This window comes from Neopelma chrysocephalum, unplaced genomic scaffold (assembly GCF_003984885.1).
Source record: "Neopelma chrysocephalum unplaced genomic scaffold, ASM398488v2 Primary Assembly neopelma1_23b, whole genome shotgun sequence".
NCBI lineage: Eukaryota > Metazoa > Chordata > Aves > Passeriformes > Pipridae > Neopelma > Neopelma chrysocephalum.
The window spans coordinates 11,251,501-11,273,149 of NW_020897692.1; the positions used below are offsets into that span (position 1 = coordinate 11,251,501).

General features: G+C 39.6%; 1 protein-coding gene across 6 annotated transcripts in view; it reads left to right on the forward strand.

Annotated features, from left to right (window-relative positions):
- Positions 1-18,692, forward strand: part of FILIP1 (filamin A interacting protein 1) — a 106,305-nt gene extending 87,613 nt beyond the window's left edge. For 3 of the 6 annotated variants that reach the window (XM_027697080.1, XM_027697104.1, XM_027697095.1), the window contains 2 exons: positions 472-3,277; positions 10,184-11,702. In XM_027697080.1, coding sequence (XP_027552881.1) covers positions 472-3,277; positions 10,184-10,390 — 3,013 coding nt within the window. In that variant the 3' untranslated portion in view covers positions 10,391-11,702. Of the gene's footprint in view, positions 1-469; positions 3,278-10,183; positions 11,703-17,917 lie in introns of those variants that run through there. The other 3 variants (XM_027697071.1, XM_027697087.1, XM_027697111.1) reach the window with 3 other exon arrangements.
- The last annotated feature ends 2,957 nt before the right edge of the window (positions 18,693-21,649 follow it).

The window sequence follows — 21,649 nt, forward strand, 5'->3', positions numbered from 1 at the left end:
TTATGTGTGGCTGCATATGGCAACCAGTTTTCACTTTTTATCTTTACACATTTTTCTATATGCAAGACATAAGGAGGAATCCCCCTTGTAAAACAAGTTTGATATAAATTAATTGGTGAGTAGATAATACCTGTCCTGTTGGAATATTATGTACTTTTACCAACATCATTCTAACAGAGAAATAAATAGAAAGAAATTAAAACCAGATGTATTTTTTATCTATACATGTATAAAATTTCACTGTGTTTCAGATTTCTAGATGATTTTATACATTTTTCATTTAACTTTTGTAATTTAAAATATTGGGTTTGGGAATGTAACTGCAGTAGGTAGTCATTCTGTGATTTCTTGCAAGACTACTTGAAATAAAAAAAGAAACTAAAACAAAGATGATTTTTAAAATGGGGAAATACACACACACACATATATATATATATATTAGTTTAATGCATCTCTTCCAACTTGTTTCAGGTTGAAGAAACTTCTTGAGCAGGAGAAAGTCTATCAAGCCCGGAAGGAGAAGGAACATACAAAGAGAATCAATAAACTAAGAGAAGAACTAGTCAAGCTCAAATCATTTGCACTCATGCTGGTGGATGAAAGACAAATGCATATTGAACAACTTGGTCAACAAAGCCAGAAAATACAGGACTTAACCCAAAAACTAAAAGAAGAAGAAGAAAAGCTTAAAATTATTAGTGCAAAAACTAAAGAAGATGGACAAAAACTGATGAAGTTAGAGGCAGAACTTGAACACAAAACTTCATCATTTTCTCAAGAACATGAGGAGATGACGGCTAAACTGGGTAATCAAGAGTCACATAATAGACAGCTAAGGCTTAAGCTAGTGGGGTTGACTCGCAGAATAGAGGAGCTGGAAGAAACTAACAAAAATCTTCAAAAAGCTGAGGAGGAACTTCAAGAGCTAAGAGATAAAATAGCAAAAGGGGAATGTGGGAACTCTAGCTTAATGGCAGAAGTGGAAAACCTCCGCAAGCGTGTGCTTGAAATGGAGGGCAAAGATGAAGAGATCACAAAAACCGAATCCCAGTGCAAAGAGCTGAAAAATAAACTGCAAGAGGAGGAGCACCATAGCAAAGAGTTGAAACTTGAAGTGGAAAAACTGCAGAAAAGAATGTCAGAACTAGAGAAGCTGGAAGAGGCTTTCAGTAAAAGTAAGTCTGAATGCACTCAGCTACACTTAAACTTGGAGAAAGAAAAGAATTTGACTAAGGATTTGATAAATGAGTTGGAAGTGGTAAAGACTCGAGTGAAGGACCTTGAGACATCAGAAAGCAAGTTGGAAAAGGCTGAAATAAGCTTAAAAGATGACCTTACAAAGCTGAAGTCGTTTACTGTAATGTTGGTTGATGAACGAAAAAATATGATGGAGAAAATAAAACAAGAGGAAAAAAAGGTTGAGGGTCTGAACAAGAATTTTAAAGTTGAACAAGGGAAAGTTATGGATGTAACAGAGAAATTGATAGAAGAAAGTAAGAAATTTTTGAAACTGAAATCTGAAATGGAGGAAAAAGTGTCTAGTTTGACAAAGGAAAGAGATGAGTTAATTGGCAAACTGAGAAGTGAAGAAGAAAAATCCTCTCAACTAAGCTGTAGAGTTGACTTGTTAAAGAAAAGAATTGATGGTGTGGAGGAAGTAGAAAGAGAAATTACAAGAGGTCGAACTAGGAAAGGACCAGAGCCTGGTTGTCATGAGGACAACAAGATTAAGGAACTCACCATTGAAATTGAAAGACTGAAAAAACGTCTCAAACAATTGGAAGTGGTTGAAGGAGATTTGATGAAGACAGAAGATGAATATGATCAGCTAGAGCAGAAATTTAGGACTGAGCAGGATAAAGCTAACTTTCTTTCTCAACAGTTGGAGGAAATGAAACTCCAGATTGCCAAAACCAAAGCAATAGAAAAAGGTGAAGTGGTGAGCCAGGAGGCAGAACTGAGGCACAGGTTTCGTCTGGAAGAGGCCAAAAGCAGAGATTTGAAAGCAGAAGTTCAAGCTCTTAAGGAAAAAATCCATGAGCTGATGAACAAAGAAGACCAGCTTTCTCAGCTCCAAGTTGATTATTCAGTTCTGCAGCAAAGGTTCATGGAAGAAGAAAACAAAAACAAGAGTATGGGGCAGGAAGTTCTGAACCTAACAAGAGAGCTTGAGCTTTCTAAGCGTTACAGCCGTGCTCTGAGGCCCAGCATAAATGGACGAAGAATGGTCGATGTCCCTGTGACATCCACTGGCGTGCAGACAGATGCCGTAAGCAATGAAGCAGCAGAAGAAGAAACTCCAGCAGTGTTTATAAGGAAATCCTTCCAGGAGGAGAATCATATCATGAGCAATCTGCGACAGGTAGGTCTGAAAAAACCCATGGAGCGTTCTTCAGTGCTCGAGAGATATCCTCCAGCAGCAAATGAGCTTGCTATGAGGAAATCTTGGATACCGTGGATGAAAAAGAGGGAAACTGGGGCTCAGGCAACTCCTGATAAAGGAGCCCGGACCCACAGTAGTCCAGCACATCCTGGAGAGGTTGTCCTTTCACCAAAACAGGGTCAACCTCTTCATATTCGGGTGACACCAGACCATGAGAACAGCACAGCAACTTTGGAGATAACCAGTCCAACTGCAGAGGAATTTTTTTCAAGTACCACTGTCATTCCTACTTTGGGAAATCAGAAGCCACGAATAACCATCATTCCCTCTCCAAACGTTATGCCACAAAAAGGAAAAGGCAGTGAAAGTCCAATGGGCCCAGATCGTTCTATGTCTCCAGTCACTATAACAACGTTCTCCAGGGAAAAGTCCCCAGAGGGAGGGAGAGCACCCTTTGCCGACAGACCTGCATCGCCAATTCAGATTATGACAGTATCAACATCTGCAGCACCAGCAGAAATCTCTGTCTCTCCACAGTCACAAGATATGACCTTGGGAAGAGCTGTCTTCAAAGTAACACCAGAAAAGCAAACCGTCCCGACTCCAATCCGCAAGTACAATGCCAATGCCAACATTATTACGACAGAAGACAACAAAATCCACATCCACTTAGGTTCCCAGTTTAAACGTTCTCCCAGTGCTGTACCTGATGGTGCAAGTCCTGTGATAACAGTGAGACCAGTGAACATAGCAGCAGAGAAAGAAGTTGTGACTGGTACCGTCCTTCGATCACCTCGAAACAACTTGTCCTCGCGACCCGCAGCGAGCAAGGTGACAAGTACCATCACTATAACACCTGTTACAACGTCTTCCACACGAGGAACACAATCAGTGGTAAGCAGCCTAGTCTCATGATGTAGTCTTCATGGTAAGGAGAAGGGCAACTCTGGTTTGGGTTTGAGACATCAGAAGGAAAATGGGTGAGGTGAAGAGAAACTCTTGACTTCCCTACATTTGTTTCAGATACGAGCTTAATTATAAAATCAGAATTTGCCTGATTCATATATTTTTGTACCACTATTGAATGCTTCTATACTTTTGGTATTATCTCCTAAAGCAGTAATTTTCAGAGGAAGTCCCTTCAAAGTTACTTTCAAGTTATTTTCATAATGGCAATCCAGTAAAATTGAAAGTGAGAGACAGATGGACAAAGAATGATGGAGATGACGGAGTAGGAAATTGTATTTTTATTTTCTGTGATTGCAATTCCTGACTTTTGAAAATACTCCTCATGTTTTTTGGCTTGGCTGGTGGGTATTTAGACTGATCATGCAGGCTGGTCTTTCTTTGGTATAATCCCATTATAGTTATAATTCAGTTAATGTCTGCTCTAATACTGAACTCCAAAGGAATAAGTAAGGAGACATATTATCATTGCTTACAGCTCCAAGCCTCTTTCAGCCAGTGAATAGTAAAGCTCTTTTTGTTCCTCTGAACTTCCTCAAGTGCTGTATTACAATAGTGCTTCCTTTAACATATTTTTTTCTGCTTTCTCTCTGGGCTTCTGTGGTGGTACCCCAGCTTGCTTTTCCTACTTCAATCAGTTTCTCACCTCTGTCTTTAAGCACAGTGGGCAGTATTTATTGATAATCCTTCCCCCCGTTTATTACTGGATGCAGTTTTGTGTTGCTTTAGTTGGAAATACCCTGAGAAAGAAGAATTTAACTAAAATAGAAAACCATCAGTACTGTATTAGTCCAAAAACTTACTTAGCTAGACAGAGTCTGCAACAGATGCTTAGGGGAAGATTATTTTGAGTGGGTAAACACACAGTTTCCCTCAGTGTCTGTTCCCAGTTTTTGGCAATAGGTGGTTATTTCTTTCTGAACCAGGGCCTGTAGCAACATCTTTGTCTTTAATAGACGATGGCTGAGTTTTCTTCTATTTATTCTTTAAATTACTTTTTGAACTGATTTATACTGCTGTTTCCACAACATCGGGGGCAGTGAATTCAGTTGTGGGCTTTGGAAAAAATGCTCTTTTGTTCAATACCTTTTATGCAATACCTTCATTGTTTACAGCCTCTTTCTTGTATCTTGAAAAATACTGAATAGTTATCCCCTGTTCATTTGTCCATGCAGCTCAGGAGTCTGCCGACCCCTACAACACGCCTCTTCAGCCATCTCTTTCCAAGCTGAAATATCGAAGTGTATTTAAGATACACTTCCACACCTTTGCAGAGAGGCTGCCATTCCCATTTAAGCCTTCTGACATTAAGAAAACTTGCATTCATCATACAGATTTGTGGGTTGCACACGTGCTGTCTCTCTCCCCACATATATAATGTATTGTTGTACATTTACTGTACAGTGCTTTCCTACATATTAGAGGCAACTGTTCATTTTTTAAAAAGTCTTGAATTAATTAATTACAAGCTCCTTTGTCTCTCAGAAGCTTGGAAAACTTGTTTTTAAACTTTTCTTTTTAACTAGATGTCTGTCTCTACTGTGATGATGCACTGAACCATGGCAGACAAAACTTTTTGTTTTGTTTTTTTCTGGCTAAAAACTGGCTTCTTTCTTCATCCTTCCTGATTTGGAAGGTAAGGAAAATAGTTCAACCATAAGATTTACTTTATCTTATGCTTCCCTCTGCTTTTTAATGTCCCTAGTTAGATGAGCAGGCAACTTCGAACAAGCCCAAATGTGCCTTTTCCTCCCCAACCTCCTGCAAAAAAAACCAAAAAAGAAAACAAGTTGTATATTCCCCGTATTTTTTGCAAATTACTTTACAAACAGTCAGAAAAAACAAGTATCTGATCATTTACTCAGTAACCCTAGCAGAAACCAACATTGATACAATTTTGAGGGTTTAAGTTAACAAAATCAAACCAGACAAATTGATACACAGCTGCTTACTTTAGCTCACTGGGTTTAAGTTTTGTCTTAATGTTCCTCATACGAGATGCTTTGTACAATGTGCTAATGCAGTGCCAAGCTACAAAGGGGAAGTCTGAAATTGCTAGGTCTCATCTGTTTCTATAACAGATTTGTAGTTACCGTTTTCCTGTTTGAAAACATTTAGTTTTTCCCATTTGAATTTATAGAGTAATCTTCAGTGTGCACACACAGTACTTTTAAATGTTCAGCCTGAACTGTGGTGTCTGTCTGCATATGTGAGTCCAAAACCAGAGACTGTGATTTCATTGTGGACCCTCATGATTTTTGAATCCCATGAATCCCATGGATTAAGAGGGTTTCTGGTTGCATTGATTGACACTGACATACTCTATAGAGTACCTAGAGATTTATATTTTATTATATAAAATGAGACCCTGTCCAAAGAAAGACAGAGGCCTCTGAAGGAGAACATGAGAAATTTTTGAGCATTTAATCAAGAAAAAACAAAAAAGGCACCCCTCAGTGACAATATCTCCACTGGTGCCTGGACTCACTGGACTCAAATGTTTTGGAAGTGCTTCCTGTTGTGCCTGCTGGACAAGCCCAAGGCTGGCCAGCTGAACAGCAGGTCTCATCACAACAGTCCCACAGGGGTCTCCATGGTAGGAGCTGATGTGATGGAGACTATTTGATCAGTTGGATTGAGTTCTGCATTTAACAGAACCATCACCACTTTGATGAAAAAAAAAAAGAAAAAGAACCAAACCCTAAAATGGCAATTGCCTTTTCTATGGCAGCCTATGGATTTAGACAGTTCCCACTGAAGTAGAAAACAGGGGGTTGGTTCTCCTTAGCTTGATTAGAGTCAAACCCACTCCTAGGGAGATACTTGAACTACCCTAGCAGACCTAGGAGATTATTTTTTTATTACAGGTGGACCACAGAGTATATGGAGACCAAAATGAGCCTGAAACTCTGTAGCCTGGTTGTGCCTTAGCACATTGGCCCAAATTCCTGTTCCCAGGACAGTTCATACAGTTTACAGTAAAAATCCCACAGTATTAAAAACAAATATTCTTTGTGGACAAAACCCAAAACAAACTGTGGTGCCAATATCCTGTTTTTTGATTCAGACCTTTTATTTGGTGGTAGGATTGCTGGTGAATTTGGATCTTCTTTGGCTACCAGGATAGGTGTCAGTCTTATAATCACGTAATCCCTGTGCTCCCCACCTCCTACAAGCCTGACATCAGTGCCAGCTGTTTATGCTGCCAGGCTCCACAGTGACTTCAGTGCCATGCAAATCTGCAGAAAGCAGAGGGAATCCTGGCTGCAGCAGAGCCAGCATAGTGGCACAGCACCAACCATGCACAGCGTCCTGTGACCGGAGCAGGAAGGCACAGCTGAGAGGCTGTTGGGTGCCTGAGCGAACTAGACACGCATTTATGCAGCTATAAGGCTACTTTCATTTGGGCAGCATTTAGTTTGAGGTCAGCATCTAAATGTAGCTCTTTGTAGGTGACCCAGATATGCTCTAAGCATCTGCTAGAGCTGCTGGAGATCCAGGGGTCAGCTCATTTGCCCGTGCAGAGGTGTGTGGTGCTGGCTGTGTGTCCTGTGGCAGTTGAGACACATATTTGAGGCTGGGAGGCATAGCACAGACCTGTACCTTTCTGCTATGGCAGCTGATGGGACACCTCAGATGGCACAGGATGCCTCAGTGTGGGCACCTGAGTCAGCCTGTTGTCATCAGTCCCCTTGTCATCACTGAGGTCTGTGTGCTGGCTCCATGGAGACTGGAGTGCGATTTCAGCTGAGATTTCAGCTAGCTTCAGTGTGAGCTGAATTGCCCACTGGGGTCCACTGACTGTATTGGCTAGTTCTCCAGTCCCACTCTTTCAGGATGCAATTGCCTAAACATACTTTTTTAGTGTCATTTTAAGTGCCTACCTAACTTCCAGCTGCTTTATCAGAGATTGCATGTCTCCTTTCTCCTTGGGTCCTGTGGCTCATCTGCCAGCTCTAGCTTGAGTAGCCCAGGGCATCTCAAATTACACTAGGTGTCTGTTGGTCACTGAACTGAACCATTTCTGTCCAGGGCAAGCTGGGCCCTGATCTGATCAGGAACAAATGCTGAAAATCACCTTTGTTCTTAAAATATTCCAAAGTCAATGTGTGCATAAAAGCACTGGTGTGTGTCTGTAAAATGCACCAAGCAAGATCTGTTACAAACTACTAAAACATGCTAAATGTTTTGTATATTCAAATTGCTTTTCTTCCTTTAATGGGACTGTCCAGCCTTACTGCAACTTCACAGGTTAATAAAACCTGCCAGTGTCCTTGGTGAGGGCTGATGATTGACTGAACCAGCTCAGCAGCTGTGTGTGTTCATCTCACTCTCAGTAATGTCTTTAGTAACCTCACTCGGTCCCCGTGGTGTTCGAACACCACATACTGCCTCACTAGGTCAGAGCCAACCCACATCACCCAGCGTCCTATGGGGTCTCATCTCATGCGCTCCATGCTAGCTGTGTAAGAGTTCCTTTCTGTTTGGATCCACATTCCTGGATCAAGCAAAAGGCAGCAGCCTACAGACAAACAGAGCTGGAAGGAATGGTCTAGAGTTTTTTTCTTGGAAGGAATGACGAAGAGACAGACAGCCCTGTGGGTTTTCTGCCAGACAGGACAGACACAGGGGAGAGTGTCCTCTGCTTGCCTGCCCTGTCACGCACCAGAGGGGACTGCCGGCTGGGCTGGAGAGGCACCTTTGTGCCATTTCACTTGGCAAACACAAAATACTTAAGCAACTGTGTGTGAAGCAGGCATTAGCTTCCATAGGATGAACATGTTAGTATGCTGTAAGGAACGCAACTAAGAAATTTGAACCAAGTTAGAGTTCTTTTCAAAGTGCTTTTGAGTGATTTAGCCTTGAAATGAGTAACTTGAAAGCACCCAAATCCTCAGTTAATAATTTACATGTGAATAAAGCTGAAGAAATGCCTGAGATTCCAGCTACTCCATTTGATTGCCTCATGTTTACACACTGTGAAACTCTTTCAGGGAGTACAAGATGTTTGTCATTTGGGTTCCCTGGGATGTTGACATATTTTCCAAGGCTGATGGAATGTATTTGCATGTTTTGCCCTACACAATTGTATGGGCCTAACTTGTTTTGACATCTACATGTGAGTTCCATATTAGCCTTTACACTGCTATTGTAAATGTTGCTCTTAGTTATTGAAAATGGCTTCCTTCCTGTCAGGCAGACTGCATTCAAGTTTTCCAATTGTGATTTTTTTTGAGTGTACACATGGGGTTTTGAACTGTTCTTAGAAGATTAAGGAATGGTTTTCCTTTGCATACTCAGGATGCAGACAGAAAGCTCTGATGCTACTGACTGAAAAATGTTGGAGAGAGAAAAGTGCTCCTTTGTTGAGCGTTTTTACGAGCATTTTTTAGTAAATGTGCAAATACATGTTGCAGCTGACACGATCCCTTAATCGAGTCTATGTCAGTAGTTTACTTTTATTTTGCTTAAGTGTCATAAGTTACAGGGTTTAGTAATTTAGCAGATGGGCCTAGCTAGAATTCCAGGATCTTATGAGAATTGTTCTCTTTCATTAGATCAAAATCTTCATCCGTTATCTGAACAGAAAACAATCACATATGAAAGTCAGCGAAGACACTGAAGTTGTCACCATGAATATTTGTGTCTGTATTGCACACTGCAGGAGATAAAGCCCATTTTCCTTTCAGAATTGTCATGTTTAGAAATATTCTCTTTAGGTCATGGTTCATAGGAGGTAGCTTCCAGTTTTGACCTTGCAGAGTACGTGCATCATTATCTGGTCAACAGAGACAGAAAATGCAATTGGCCCTTTTGAATCTTTTTATCCTATCCAAGTACTCCTTGTGCGTTTACAGGATGGGATTCAGTTGCCTAAGCATATGAACTGATTGCAACTTCAAAGCTATGGGATAGCTCTGGCCTGGCCTCTGTCTCAGACTCCAGAAGGGCACATGAGCCATGTTGGGTCTGCCTGCCCCAGACCAAACACTTAGGCCATTTTTATATATATTTTTTTAATTCTGAAGTACTCACACTTGAGGATAAGTGTGCTTGATAGGTTGTTGGCCAGGGCAGCAGATTGGCAGAAACAGTAAAATGACCATGTCCACACTGCCATGAGGTATCCCTGGAAATCTAGGTTGGCTGCTTCGCCTTCACAAGAGTTCATTAAGTTGTGGGTGGGCTAGAGGGGGAGAGCCTTTTCCTACATCCTTCCTACCACAGTCACAGGAAAAGGAAATCCCAATCTTTGCTCTGTCTCTTTCTCTCAACCCCCCTGCTCTTCCAGTGCAGAAATAAGTGGCCCCAGCCATGACCCCAGCATACTTTGTGAAGTAAAATTCAATTTTATCTATAATGCTAAGCTATCGTGCCCCAGCTCTGAAAATATGGCAGTTACCCTGGGTTCAGTGTTAGCCTCACATGGCTATACTGTTTTGAGGACCCTTGTTAGTCTCTGTACACAATGCTAATATTGTACCTGTCTGACAACTAAGCCAGTGTTGTGGTATCCTCTAAGGTCAGCCTGCACTGTGTTGTGGTGTGGAATGGGAGTTTTGCAACGATTCCCATCCTGATCCCACCTTGATTCAAAACACTGGACCTCAGATCTGGGAAACTCATTTGATCTCGACTGTACCTTCAGCCATATTCTAGCAGTACGTGCCACAGCCAGATTCCAAATGTGAACGTTACTTTGCTAATGGGTATGATTTGGAATAGTGTTGCTTAAGAGATAAATGAAGAACCGATGAAAAGTGTAAGGTAAGAATACATGAGAAGAAAAAGTCCTCCATTCATGGCATTTTTCTCTGTCTCTCTCTTTTGCAGACAGGCCAGGATGGGTCATCCCCGAGACCTACACCCACCCGCATTCCTGTGTCAAAAGGTATGAAAGCAGGAAAGCCAGTAGTGGCAGCCCCGGGAGCAGGAAATGTGACAAAATTCGAGCCTCGTGCCGAGACTCAGTCTATGAAAATAGAACTGAAGAAATCTTCAGCCAGCAGCTCTGCCTCCCTGGGCGGGGGTCAGGGCTGATGGCAGTGGCTCAGGGGGTACGTTCTGCAGGTTTTACTGCTCCCATGGAAGTCAGCCCCCCTGTCTATGTAGTTGCTCACGTTTGCCTGTACTAATGAAGTCCTGCAGCTGTCACTTACAAAAAACTAATAAGTGTGCGCACTGACTACTTAAGTAACAATATCCTTTTGTTTTCTTGAACTCAAGTTTAAAAAAGGAAAAAAAAGCCATCATAAAGGCAGTTCTTGTATGCCAGGAAGATTTTCAGTCTAGGAAATGAGAATGGTGCAGCTAAACTAGGTTATTAATCTAGTTCAGGAATTCTTAATGATGGACTTGGTCATTTGAAGGAAGTTTGGTCACTTTTACTGGTTGTCTTTCACCTTAACGGATCACTTTGCACCTTTGCTACTGCATGGGACACTTTTCTTCCTGCCTGTGATCACATTATTGAAATGCCACTTGGCCTAGGGAAGCAATGCCAGGAGACAGTGCATTTGAGGTCCTGTTTTACTGAAAGCTAGTACCTCAGCTGTGGGAGGGAGGGGAAGAGAGAAAGGATGGGCACTATGTGACCCGCCTTCTCTCGAGGAGCCTCCCATCCGAGTTAGCATTTCTCAGTGGTGAGGTGCTTTCTCAAGATAGTTACAGAATTTGGGGGCGTAGGGATGTAGCACAATGTTTGGCAGCAGCAGTGTTAAGCACCAACTTAATTCTTCCAGAGGGGATTAACATTTGTAGACAGTACTCAGAACCGGGTCCCTGACTTACACACACTGGGTACTGCCAGCTCAGGGCTCAGATGAAGCTACGTGAGCCAAAAAGTGTTTAGTCTTTAGCAAAAGCTGAAGAAACACTGATCTGGCTAAAATCAATACAGTCCATTTATGCCTGCTCCAAAGACCACTAACGCTATGAAGCAAGTCACTCTGTTGACTTAACTAGGTTTTCAGTTGTTGTTTTCTTTGTTGGGATCTTATAATTAAACCTTAGTTGTCAAGCATCTGTATGTCTTACAGGGGAAGTCAATACAGACTGCTGGTGGCAGGAATTGCTATCTAAAGACACAGCTCAGGTACAGACAGTGAAAGAGAGGGTTTGATAAGGAAGTTAGTCTCATTTTTCAGTTTATAATATTTTGTCATAAATACAGACTGCCTCACAATACCATGGTGATTCATTGTTTTTCCTTCCCTCTTTGTAATTTCCTCATTTATATGCTTGCATTTTTAAAGCATGTTCTAAGAAATTGTTCCAGCATGGAAATAGTGTGGATGCCCATGATTGTTATGATTTTTTATTTAATAACAGTAAAGTTATTAAAGGACATTTCCATTAAGCGATCAATTTCCACAGAAGAAAGTCTCAACCAAAAGAAATGGAGCCAAGCAGACTGATAAGTGATGGGTTTAAAGTTTGTATAATGCTTCAACCATCTCAGCAAGCTGTGAAGGACCCAGTGGTTGAAACAGCTTTCAGAAAGCAAGGCGGGAAGACCACCCATAAATAATAAATACAATTCACAGAAAGGAAAATGCACCAGTCGGTGAAATATGAAATGGCTTTCTGTCTAGGAGAAGAGATTTGATGGAAGTATCTGTCACAGAAGGTCAACAAAATTATATTCATCCAAGCACTGTTTAGTTTTCAGTCTGTGCTTTGCATTGCTCTCCAGTTTAAGATTCAAATATAAAGCTAGTATTTTATTATTTGCATGAAGGGCATTTTTTAATTTGCCACATCAAAAAAGAAGTAGGTTTTGATTTTTTTACATATGTAGCACCTACAGTACCTGTTAATTCGAAGGTTCTGGTTCCTATGACATCCAAAAATCAGATGAATATTTCCTAACACCCTATTCAGTATTTCAGATAAAACTTGGAAACTGGAATTATCAAGCAATATGAGTTACTGTTTCAGAAATACATCAGATGCTCTCAAGTAATTCTTATCACTTGAAAGCCTCAGTATGTCAATAAATTGTTGCTGAGATCTTACTGTTCTTGTTGTAACACGGATTTTTTAACAGATGTTTGAAGAAAACACATTTTTAAGAGCTTTTTCCTGGATATTCACTCTAAATACTGGCATGGAAGCAAGTCTTAAGGTCAAAACAGTCATTTAAATAATATTGTGAACATGAGCCCCAAGCTAATGTGGCTTGATACAGTGATGAACTACAGCTGCCTTAAGCCTTCCTTATATCAAAGAAACTTAGTTCCTCAGTTAACTGTTGCTGCACTCAAGGCAATGTTCTGTGCATACCTGTGGTTGAAAAATTTGTTTTTGTTTGAGGTCTAAGAAACTAATTCACCCAAAGAAACAAGCCAGCCGCACAGTACCTGAAATCCAGGGCACACAAGCTGGTTCAACTAGAGCCAGAACTGCAGGCGCAATCTGGGGATTGCTCCTGTGGAGTCAGTAGGATTTGATGAGACAGATTTGAGAAATTCCAGACAGGTCAGACTGAGGATCCTGTTATTTTTCCCCGGGCAAGCACAACAAAAAGGAACTTTCACTCCACAGCAGAAACCTAAAGAGCTGGAATCAGGCAGCTGGTTTAACTGTTAGCTAAAAATAGGTATTTAGTTATAAATTTTAACATCTGTTTTAATTGAACTTATCCTTGTTTCTTAAAGGTAGAAGAAGGTTAAGATGAAGAAAAAAAAAAGCCTGTAGTTCAGAAGTCTCAAAATTTGAAGCGTAACTCTCTGTATTATATTGGAATTTCCTCTAAGTCTGAAGGCAATTATGTTTAGTGACTACAGTAAGATTCTCCATTCAATAGGTCAGGTCCAGAAGACAGTTTAAACAACCAAGTCTAAAGACAGTATCTAAGCCCCAGAGGCATCCTGAAGATCTTCCTGATGTTCTTCCACTGCCTTTGTCTAGTCAGTGTTTCTGTTGTGAGTTAACTCTAGCACTGCAGCCTCTGAACCTCACCAAGATCCATAATCCAGGTATTCCTGTATTTCTTCTAAGAGCTTCTAAGTCAAGCCACAATTTCTTGGTCACTTAAAGTCAGGATGTAATCCCACTCTGGAGGGAAAGCTGTAGTCCTGTCTTTGTCATCTCCAGCCAAGAAAATGCTCACTTAGTCACTCAACATGTGTCCCTTGAGCTGGCACAAGTGTTTGAACCTAACTGGGGAACTGATCCGAATTAAAAGGAATCTGGCAAAACAAAGAAAGGCTAGCTTCAATATAGCTTAGTTCCAGGCTCTCAGGCCAGAAAAAGAAGGAAGGCACAGGAAACCAGGGGCTGTTTTAAAGTGACTGGAATCATGAATTCTTCCTAGTAGATAAATACCACAGAAATGCAGGGGTATTGCTACTTATTTTAAAAAATTTTTGATTGAAACCTTTTTTCAAATGTAGGAGACAGATCCCCCTTCCCACCAATACCTGAGGAGACTCAAACTCACATCAGCTGCAGGCAGGTTCACCAATGGCACTGACAGACTGAGGAGGGGAAGAAGGTGGCATTCTTATTCCCTCCTTTGAAGGCTGGGCTGTTCTGCATGAAGTGCTTCAGTATTCACTGAGCAGAAACAAGTGAGTGGTTGAGTGATCAGGATATTGAACTAGGAGGAGGGAGCCCCCCTATTTTCATGTCCTTGTTCCAAAGGCTGCCTTTGAGCCCAGCCTTTTGTGAAAAAAAAAGCTTATAAGATGAAGTGTCTGTGTTCGTCCATCGTTCCATCTGTCCTTCCCTGATGAATAACACTGAACACATCAACCAATTTCAACCAAACCTAACAAAGCAATAGGAGTCTTCAGAATAAGAATTTTATCCAGTTTAATGAAAAGGGCGGCAGAGAAGAGGAGCAAGATCTTAGCAGTGCCCCACTGCGCGGAAGAGTAGAGCATGAGCTCACCTTCATACAGGATCAAAGAATGAACACAAGAGAGTGATGTCAGAAGTACCACAAGGACAAGCTTTGTTCAAACCTCAGATTTGACAAGGCAACAAAGAATCCAACTGTGATACACCAATCCATAGGAAAATACTAGGGCCTTTATTTACAGGGCTTTTTTGTATTCTACATTAGTGGATTATAATGTGGAAAACAAGCTTTCCTAAGTGATCATCTGGAATCACTCATCCTCATACTTTCTCTCTCTTACCTTTTTTTCTGTCATTTTGTTTGTTGTTTGTTTTTTTTTAATGAAGTGGAACAATTTCAGTAGCAAAACACACTCAACTCAGAGTCATAATGATAGTTAAAATGGTTCGTCAGGAAACTAAGGTGGTTGAGAACCAATCTTTGCATTTTTAGTAGTTTTCAACATCGGCTGAAGAAATATCCTGTTTTGGCTGATGGCATGGCCATATAAGCAGTTGTGATAAGCCAAGCACTGGGAACATAGGACAGCAGTAAGGTGAAGAGGGGGAAGAGTAGGGAAAATGCCAACTCATTCATAAGCAGCACACATGGACCAAGAAAGTCCTCAGTTCTCCGGGTGATCTCTCTGATTTTAAATTTAGTTCCTAATAAGTTTTCTACTGTGTTTCCCATCACCAGAATTACTGCTACATGTGAGTATTGCTAATGTAGTCATTAGCAGATCAATACATTTGAGTAAGTGTGACTAAAAATGAAGGAGCACAGAGCTTCAACCCTCATGCCTGAGGGATTTCTCTCAAAATTGGTAAACATGCTAAGTTAACGGTAGAGGAAAAACAGATCTTCATTTATTTTGCGCACCGTTTTTCCTTTTGCGACACCCATTAGTGTGAATTTTCAAAAATCAAACAACACTTTGTGAATCTTCTGAACATGTCCACAGAATATGCATGTTACTGTATTTAAACCGCAAACCACTTACAGCTAATAGTAATTAGCATCATGTGAGTAATTAAAGCCACATTAATATATTGATTCATGCCAACTGGATGCCAAGTCATAGGTCACTGCCTGAAATACACTACTAATGTTCAAAAACATGCTCAATATTTACATGATTTCTGATCAGATGTGGAAGAGCATGTCTTTAAAGAGAGTAAGCTACCTGCTGGGTTTCAGGTACTTGGCATAAACCGCAACAGTCAGGACAATTTTCAGACCAATTATATGTTCCCATCACACATCAGTGGCCAATTTCATTGAGTTGCTTTGAAATACGTAGTTTTCTGGCAAGAGTTTCTGTGAGCTCATCTTTCAAACTTGTTTTCATTTAGGGGAATGGCTTTTTCCCCTACGTCAATGTGAGTTATCCTTATTCCCTTAATTTTGCCTGAGCTCTCTCAGGCAAAACTATATGCAACATTTCTCATTACAGATGTTAACTTCACTTTGAATCTTACTCCCTGCACACTGCTCTTAACCTGGCTTTTTTTTGAAAATGCCACCAGGGTTAACTACTGTGAGGTTCAGAACTATCAGCTCTGGGAGTCAGGTGTTAAACACTCAGGTGTGAATTGTTCTCCAAACAAAAAAACTCTCATTGGGATTTTAAAAATAAAATTACTGATGTATGTTCTCTTCTGTTGCTTGGGCGTGTGCTCTGTGGCACATACATTTTTGTATTACCTGGTGTTACTTGTTTGTATATATTATAAGAAGAAATTAAACTTTGTATGTTAAAATGTCAGTTTATGTGCTTCATTATGTGAACTGGTATCCTGATGAGTTTCCTGGAGAAGTTCTGATTTACATCAGTGGGACTGAAAGCAGAATTAGTTGTTTCACATTAACTGTCATGAAAATAAATTGTTTAAGTTAATTCATAGCTCCTAGAACTATTCACATCTATAACCCTAAAAAAAATTATGTAATCATATCATTCAGATATAATCATATTCCTACAGAAGCTGGTCCAAAAGAACTCTTACAAAATATGCCCTACTCTAATTTTAGCTTAATAGCTGCTCAGACACCTCTTTTAGTAACTACAGTATGTGTGTGTGTGTATAATATATATGTATATATATCTGTAAGCATTTCAAATACAAACAACTGATAGACAATTATTTGATTTTTTAAAAATTGTTTCTCCTACTCATGCAAAATTGCTGTATTGGGCCTGTAGGAGGAAGACAGATTGAGAAACCTGCTGTAGTTTTGCTGTTCATTCAGTGACTGAGCCTTAACAAGGAGCATGATATTTTTCTGCTCTCCAATTAGTTTTTAGAATTTCAAGTCTAAACTCCATATTAATATATAATGTGCATAGCAAATATTAAGAAAATAATTGTTTCATATAGAGTTCACGTGACTCCCATTGAAATTAGGGGAGAGTTTGCCTGAGGTTACAGTCTGATATTATATAAATGCAGCTTTTAACATCGTATTTCACAAAAGCTTCAAGCTAGAACAGCACTGGTTGTAAGGTAAATTCATACAGTAGTCTGTGGTTCTTTCACATTCACTGCTCAAATGTGGTAGAACTGGTATATATATCTAAGATGTTGAAAATCATTTGTTAATGATATATTGTATGGAAAATAAATACTTTCAGTCTGGGAAATTCTATTATTTCATTTGCCTTAACGTATTGTCTTGGATGTTGCCTCAACACTGCTTTTCTGATTCAGGAATCACCATCAGCACTATGATCTGCCATCTAGTGGCAAAGTTCTGGCAGTAAGAGTACGTGGAAAATATTTTCATTTTTCTTTCTTAAGTTATAATATAACTTAAACATCTTGCAAATATTAGTTAGGAAGCAAAAAAAGCAGAAGTCAATAAAAATGTCAAAGGCAATAATGATTTGATTAGTGACATTTCTTGGGTCGTGTACATCTTGAAAAATCTTAAGACTATTAAAAAGGGAAGGAATCTTAAGAAAAATAATTTCCTGCATAAAACACAATTTTTCAGAGAAAAATGTCATTGATAGCTAAATTCTTATATTAAAAAAGTTGCCTGTAAGAGCCATGTATACAGAATAGAAGAACGGACCAGGTCATTAGTACTTCAGCAGAGCCAGGAATTAATCAGGATCAGGGACCTCCTATATTATATATAGGCCAAAGTTAAATCCAGCCTTTTGAAGAAATGGCCAACACTTATTTGCATGCTGTGGCTGAAATTTATTCCCATTAAAGTCAGTAGCAAATTCAAGAAGACTTGCTGAATAAATCCAGCATAGGTTTGTAAGCCAAGTTTAAATAGAAAAAGTGAGAAATGGTCCCGTACGTCTTCCTCATCTCCATTTCAGAATTGTCATCAGATTTATGATGGATTTGCTTAGACAGGGTACAAGACATCCAACTCCAAGTCTTCCTTGTGGAACTGAAACTTTAGTGTCCCTGTGGTTTAATCCATTGAACTGTATTTCTCTTTTCCCTATGGACGACCAAATGATAGTCTTGACATCAAAGTGGAAGCAAGGGGGCTCTGGGCCCTAGACAGGAACTAATTTAGTTTCCCTCTGTAGCATTAGCCAGGACAGTTTTATCAAGCAGTGATGTGAGGGTAAGTCTGTGAGATGTTTCTAGAAAAATGCCTAGCACTGCCACTGTAATTGTTCTTCTTTAAAGTAACTTGCAATGAATGCATTTGCAGTTTCGTAAACCCAAATGTTTTGCTCTCTTTTCTTTTAGAGAGTGTCATCATTCACCAGTTACGCATGAACTCTAGATGAGTTACGGCCCCGCTAGAGCTCCCTGTGTGCACTACCCTCCACGCCTGTGGGATGGATCACTGTAAAGCTCCCTGCCATCAACACCAGGGTCACTTGTGCTACTGACTATTCATGGAAGTATTAGTGCTTCCATTACATTTTATATATTTTTTTTTTCTTGGTAGAGCTTTAAAAATGAAGGGCCTTGCTGGCATTTTGAAAGTACCTAGTCAGAGAGAGAGAAGCATTCTTTCTGCCAGCTGAATTTCACTTTTATTTGCAAAGCCTAAGGCATGTGCTTGATTTTGTTTGATATTTGCCATATAATTTATTTTTATAATACACTTTGTAAAGTAACTGTCCCAAAGTTGCAATTCCTGTTGCTCATGGCGCATTTATTTGTAGAATACACTGTTAATTTGCAATTTGATATTTTTGTAATAGAGAGTTTGTAAAGAAAAATGTAACTACAGCAATGTTTTGAGTTTAAGTGGAAAAGTATTCAGCACTGCTGTATGGAATTTGTACTATTGCAGAATATTTCTTGCACTGTGTGATGGTTTGGCATAAAATTAGGTATTAAAGTCCAATGCCTTGAAATACAACCAGGTTTGCTCATTTTAAACAATGTAAGCCAGTTTTTAAAGCTGTGATTTTTTTTAATGTAAAGTATGTTTTTACTTCTGCCTGTACCAAAAAAAGGTTGATTTTCATTACACTGTAACTAATAAATTTTCACAACTATGCAAATATAATCAAGTGTTTGCATTTTAACTCCAGTTGCTTAAGGCTGGCAGTGCTCATCTCTGTATTTGTTTATGGGGACAGAATTATGGGTTTGGAAGTTCCTTTTTTTGACTTATGTCTCATCTGGTGTCACAGTGATGTACAGAGTAAAACTGATTCATAGAATCCTAGAATGTTTTGGGTTGGAAAGACCTTAAAGATCATCTAGTTCCTAACTCCCTGCTGTGGGCAGGGACACCTTCCACTAGACTGGGTTGCTCAGAGCCCCATCCAACCTGGCCTTGAACACTTCCAGGGATGGGGCATCCACAACTTCTCTGGGCAACCTGTTCCAGTGCGTCACCACCCTCACATGAAAGAATTTCCTCCTAATACCTAATCTAAACTGTCTTTCAGTTTGAAACTATTCCTCCTTATTCTGTCACTACATGCTCTTCTAAATAGTCTCTCTCCATCTTTCTTGTAGGCTCAGAAATTAAGGAGAGGGATCAATCACTAAGCCGTTAATGACTTGATTGTTTCTAATCTTGTGCATCACAGCACTGGCAGAGATGTTTGACTGGTACAGTCAGAATCTTTAGTCCTGGACTAGCAGGACTGTAAAACTTAGACACCATGCACTCTGCACATACTGAAGGGCCCCTTTTACACTGGTAGCTGTAGCTTCTCAAGTAGCATCCAGAGAGTTCTGTGGCAGCTATACTTAATATGGTTTTTGAATTAATTATATCTAAAACTACATACAACCCAGGCAGGGTCTTTTTTTTCTTATACACTTCATAATCAATTATTTTTAATATAAGTCATTGGCATATATTTAAAATACTGCAGATTTTTTAACTGCAGAAGCTACTGGGAGAAACTACTTTTTTGGAAAGGAAAATGGTGATGCTTGAAGGAGATGTGCTGTGAGACGCCAGAAAGAGTACATTAACTCAGCATCCCACTGGGATGACTAGGTCAGTCCATCTTCAAAGCTGGAATATTGCACTGCTGTGTATTCAATTTGATCTTCACTGGAGCCATGGGAGCTGTTTTTTCCTTCTACATATGAGTTCTGCAGCAAATGCTAACATTGTAGAGAAGCAGGATATTCTGAGATATGCCTTGGACTTGATCTCCATTGTAAAGGGTTTGCTAATACAGCTATACTGAGGAATCAAAATAAGCACTGCTTATCCTGGCAGAAGAGTAATTTTGTTGGTATATCTTATGCTTAGCTAGTACACCATGATTTTTAAGGAGTGGATTTTTTTTGTACAGCAGACAATGTATGCCAATAATATAGCTGTGTCTGTAGATCATATTTTAGAGCAATCCGAGAACAATTCCAGCTTTCAGAGAGCAATACAGCTGAAGTGAATAAAGTTTAGTGTGTGCCGCATAGTGTTTACTGCTCAGTAGAATGAATATTGTAGTGACCCAGATCTTGTATTTTCAAAACATCACTTTAGAATCAAAACCTGTATATGTTAAGATCTACACTGAGCTCATCTGGAATGAAATTCCTGTCTATTTGAAAGTGACAGTGACACGCCCGAAATAAACTTCAGCTTTTAAATATGAATAAGCCATAAGTAAAATCATATTCTGAAATTGACTCTACATTTAAAAGGTCCAAATCAAAGTAGAAAATATTTTTCCTTGTCTAGATTTTAATATAAAGCCACTTCAATATGAGTGTAAGTTTATGATACCTAAACAAATGGCAAATATATTTTTAAGTTTTTAATCTTCACAAAATAAAGATTTGTTTAAAGCATAAATACTTCATGATATATTTGAAATAATTTTGATGAGCTGCAGCACTTTGGAGTAGGAGGCTGGTGATTTCATCTTCAATGCATTTATGTTCTTGGTCAATTTTTTACATTACCTTATTTGGATATGAATTTAAGACAAATAAGTAATAAAAGTGCATTAGCCACATAATTAGCCTGTATTTCAGAGACACTCAGGAAGAAATCTATTAATATAGACTAAAGGTGATTAATTTCTACAAGTATTGTCATCCTAAAGGAGGTAATCAAGAAGTGCTTTCAGACTAAGACAATGAAGAGGCTGCCTTGGGCTAAAGATATCAGTAGCTTTGAAGTAATAGAAAACCAGTGAAAGATCTACTTTTCTCCTAAAGATCTCTTCCTGTCTAAAGAGGATTGAAAGACCTCTGTGGGTATAGTTATAGGTGATAAAATACAATGTTTCAATCTATTAAAAAATCTCAAATACTTTGATTTCTAGGGAGAAATTATGCAGCCTGTGAGTTTTCCTTTTGCCTTGCTGTGAAATATAATTGGACAAATTTAACATGCCCTTTCTTGCCAGTCTTCTCACACCTGGCAGCGTCAGGTCCCAGCTTCCCAATATTGCCTCTCCGTTATCCTGCTGCCAGAGAAATTTCTTGCCATCTCTCAGCACAGAGAGAGATGCAGTCTTATTCCTTTGGCATCCCAGGTTGAGCTTCCCTGATTCTCTGTAAGGCTGTGGGAATAAATATTGCCATAGCTGAAGGTGGTAATGGAAAAGATAATATAATAAAGAAAAGGGTGATATTAGGGACAAGCAGCTTAGCTATGGGGAATGGAAGCAAAAGGTGGGGCCCACAAGATAATGGAAAAGATAAACTAGGAATGAGATATAGTTTTACCACAGATGACACAAGGAATACTTGTGGATTAACTTTTGTACCCTATAGAGTTTTTTAGGCACCGAATTAATTCTTAAATTTTAGATGCTTATATGTCTAAATTCCCTATGCTGTCTATGACAAGAGGCCTTTTGAGCCTCCGCAGAGGCTCATTTGCACAAGTCATTTGCTCCCCCCAGTGGTCTTGGCTTATACTCTGGCTGTTGCAGAGAACTAAAAGGCATTTATTTTAGGGAAACTGTTCTACAGGCAGCTAAAAAGTCTTAAGACTGGAACTACATGCTTACAAAGTTATTAAATAATTCTAATTATTTTTCC